At 46.7% G+C, this 1,493-nt stretch overlaps 1 gene segment (V, D, J or C); it reads left to right on the top strand.

Annotated features, from left to right (window-relative positions):
• Nucleotides 1-506: 506 nt before the first annotated feature.
• Nucleotides 507-1,043, top strand: LOC132009301 (immunoglobulin heavy variable 3-23-like; the record flags this gene model as incomplete). The annotated part of the segment is given in 2 exon segments: nt 507-629; nt 733-1,043. Coding segments are annotated over 2 exon segments (357 nt in total), but the record flags the coding sequence as incomplete, so codon positions are not given.
• Between the last annotated feature and the right edge of the window lie 450 nt (nt 1,044-1,493).

Genomic DNA, 1,493 nt, shown 5'->3' with positions numbered 1-1,493 from the left:
CCATGAAACATGATTCTCTATTTCAGGTAATCTCTAGAACAAGCAAAATCATCCTGTCCCCATTACAGGTGGGGTTCCACATTCCTCATGAGCCTGACATTCTGTCCTACAGGTGGTCCATGGATGCAGTACATCCTGTGGCAGGAGCACAGAAAAGATCATGGGGTTGCTCTTACCCTGTACATACTCTAGACTCCTCAAAAAACATCTAAAATTCTAGGTATACACTCACATCTCTTAATGGGGTCACCTGAAATCTACGCCTAAAGATTTCTGAGCGTGTAAAAATGGTAGCATACAGAGGTTAAGCCTGTGCTCTGGAAAATCATATAATAAAAAATCTTATTTTCCATAAAGCTGTCAATATCACGAAAGCAAATGCAATAACACCTGCTCTGTTGACTGCCCTCTCTGTTCATATAGACCCCAAGATGAATATATACCCAGAGGCCATGCAAATAGGGCCTTTGCTCTGCTGATTAAAGCAGCCAAACCCTAACCCTGCAGCTGGGAGAGGAGCCCCAGCCCCCATACTTCCAGGTGTTCCCATTCACTAATCAGGACAGGATAAGGAAAACTCACCATGAAGCTTGTGCTTGGCTGGGTTTTACTTGTTGCTCTTTTAAAAGGTAATTTTCAGAGAATAAGAGACCTTGAGTGTAAGACTGGATACGAGTGAGAGAAACCATGGCTGTGTGATAGTTTTCTGACCAGGATGTCTTGTGTCTGCAGGTGTCCAGTGTGAGGTGCAGCTGGTGGAATCTGGGGGAGACCTGGTGAAACCTGGGGGGTCCCTGAGACTTTCCTGTGCAGCCTCTGGATTCACCTTCAGTAGCTACTGGATGAGTTGGGTCCGCCAGGCTCCAGGGAAGGGGCTGCAGTGGGTCGCAAGTATTAGCAATACTGGTAGTAACACATACTATGCAGACTCTGTGAAGGGCCAATTCACCATCTCCAGAGACAATGGCAAGAACACGCTGTATCTGCAGATGAACAGCCTGAGAGCTGAGGACATGGCTGTGTATTATTGTGCAACGGACACAGTGAGAGGACATCAGTGTGAGCCCAGACACAAACCTCTCTGTAGGAGGGGATCTGGACCTCCAGGGGAGCACACCACTCACCAGTTCTGTCTTTAGGCCCCAAGAACAGGTGCAGCTGGAGGATATGAGCAAGTTTCCTGTCAGGGTCTTTGACCTCCATGCCTGCAAGCTTTTTCCCCAAGGGAGCCTCTCTGGACACATGATTCTGTGCTTCCTCTTCAGTCTCTGACTTGGAGATTTGGGACAACAACTATAATAACATGCACAAAGGACTGTGTCACTTACACTGGCTTGTTCTGTCCCAAAATACCAAAGAATTATAAATATCTCCATGAGTGTCATCTAAAACTTACAGGAATCCCAGCTACACTCTCTGTTAATCAGAGGACCACCCAGCTCAAACCCAGCTAAAGCTTGTTAGAAGCAGTGTAAAGTTCATGCTGGATGTGA

Source organism: Mustela nigripes, unplaced genomic scaffold, assembly GCF_022355385.1.
Source record: "Mustela nigripes isolate SB6536 unplaced genomic scaffold, MUSNIG.SB6536 HiC_scaffold_12091, whole genome shotgun sequence".
In the NCBI taxonomy this organism is placed as follows: Eukaryota; Metazoa; Chordata; class Mammalia; order Carnivora; family Mustelidae; genus Mustela; species Mustela nigripes.
Note: the sequence above shows the minus strand (reverse complement) of the source record. Positions and strands in the feature narration are given on the sequence as shown.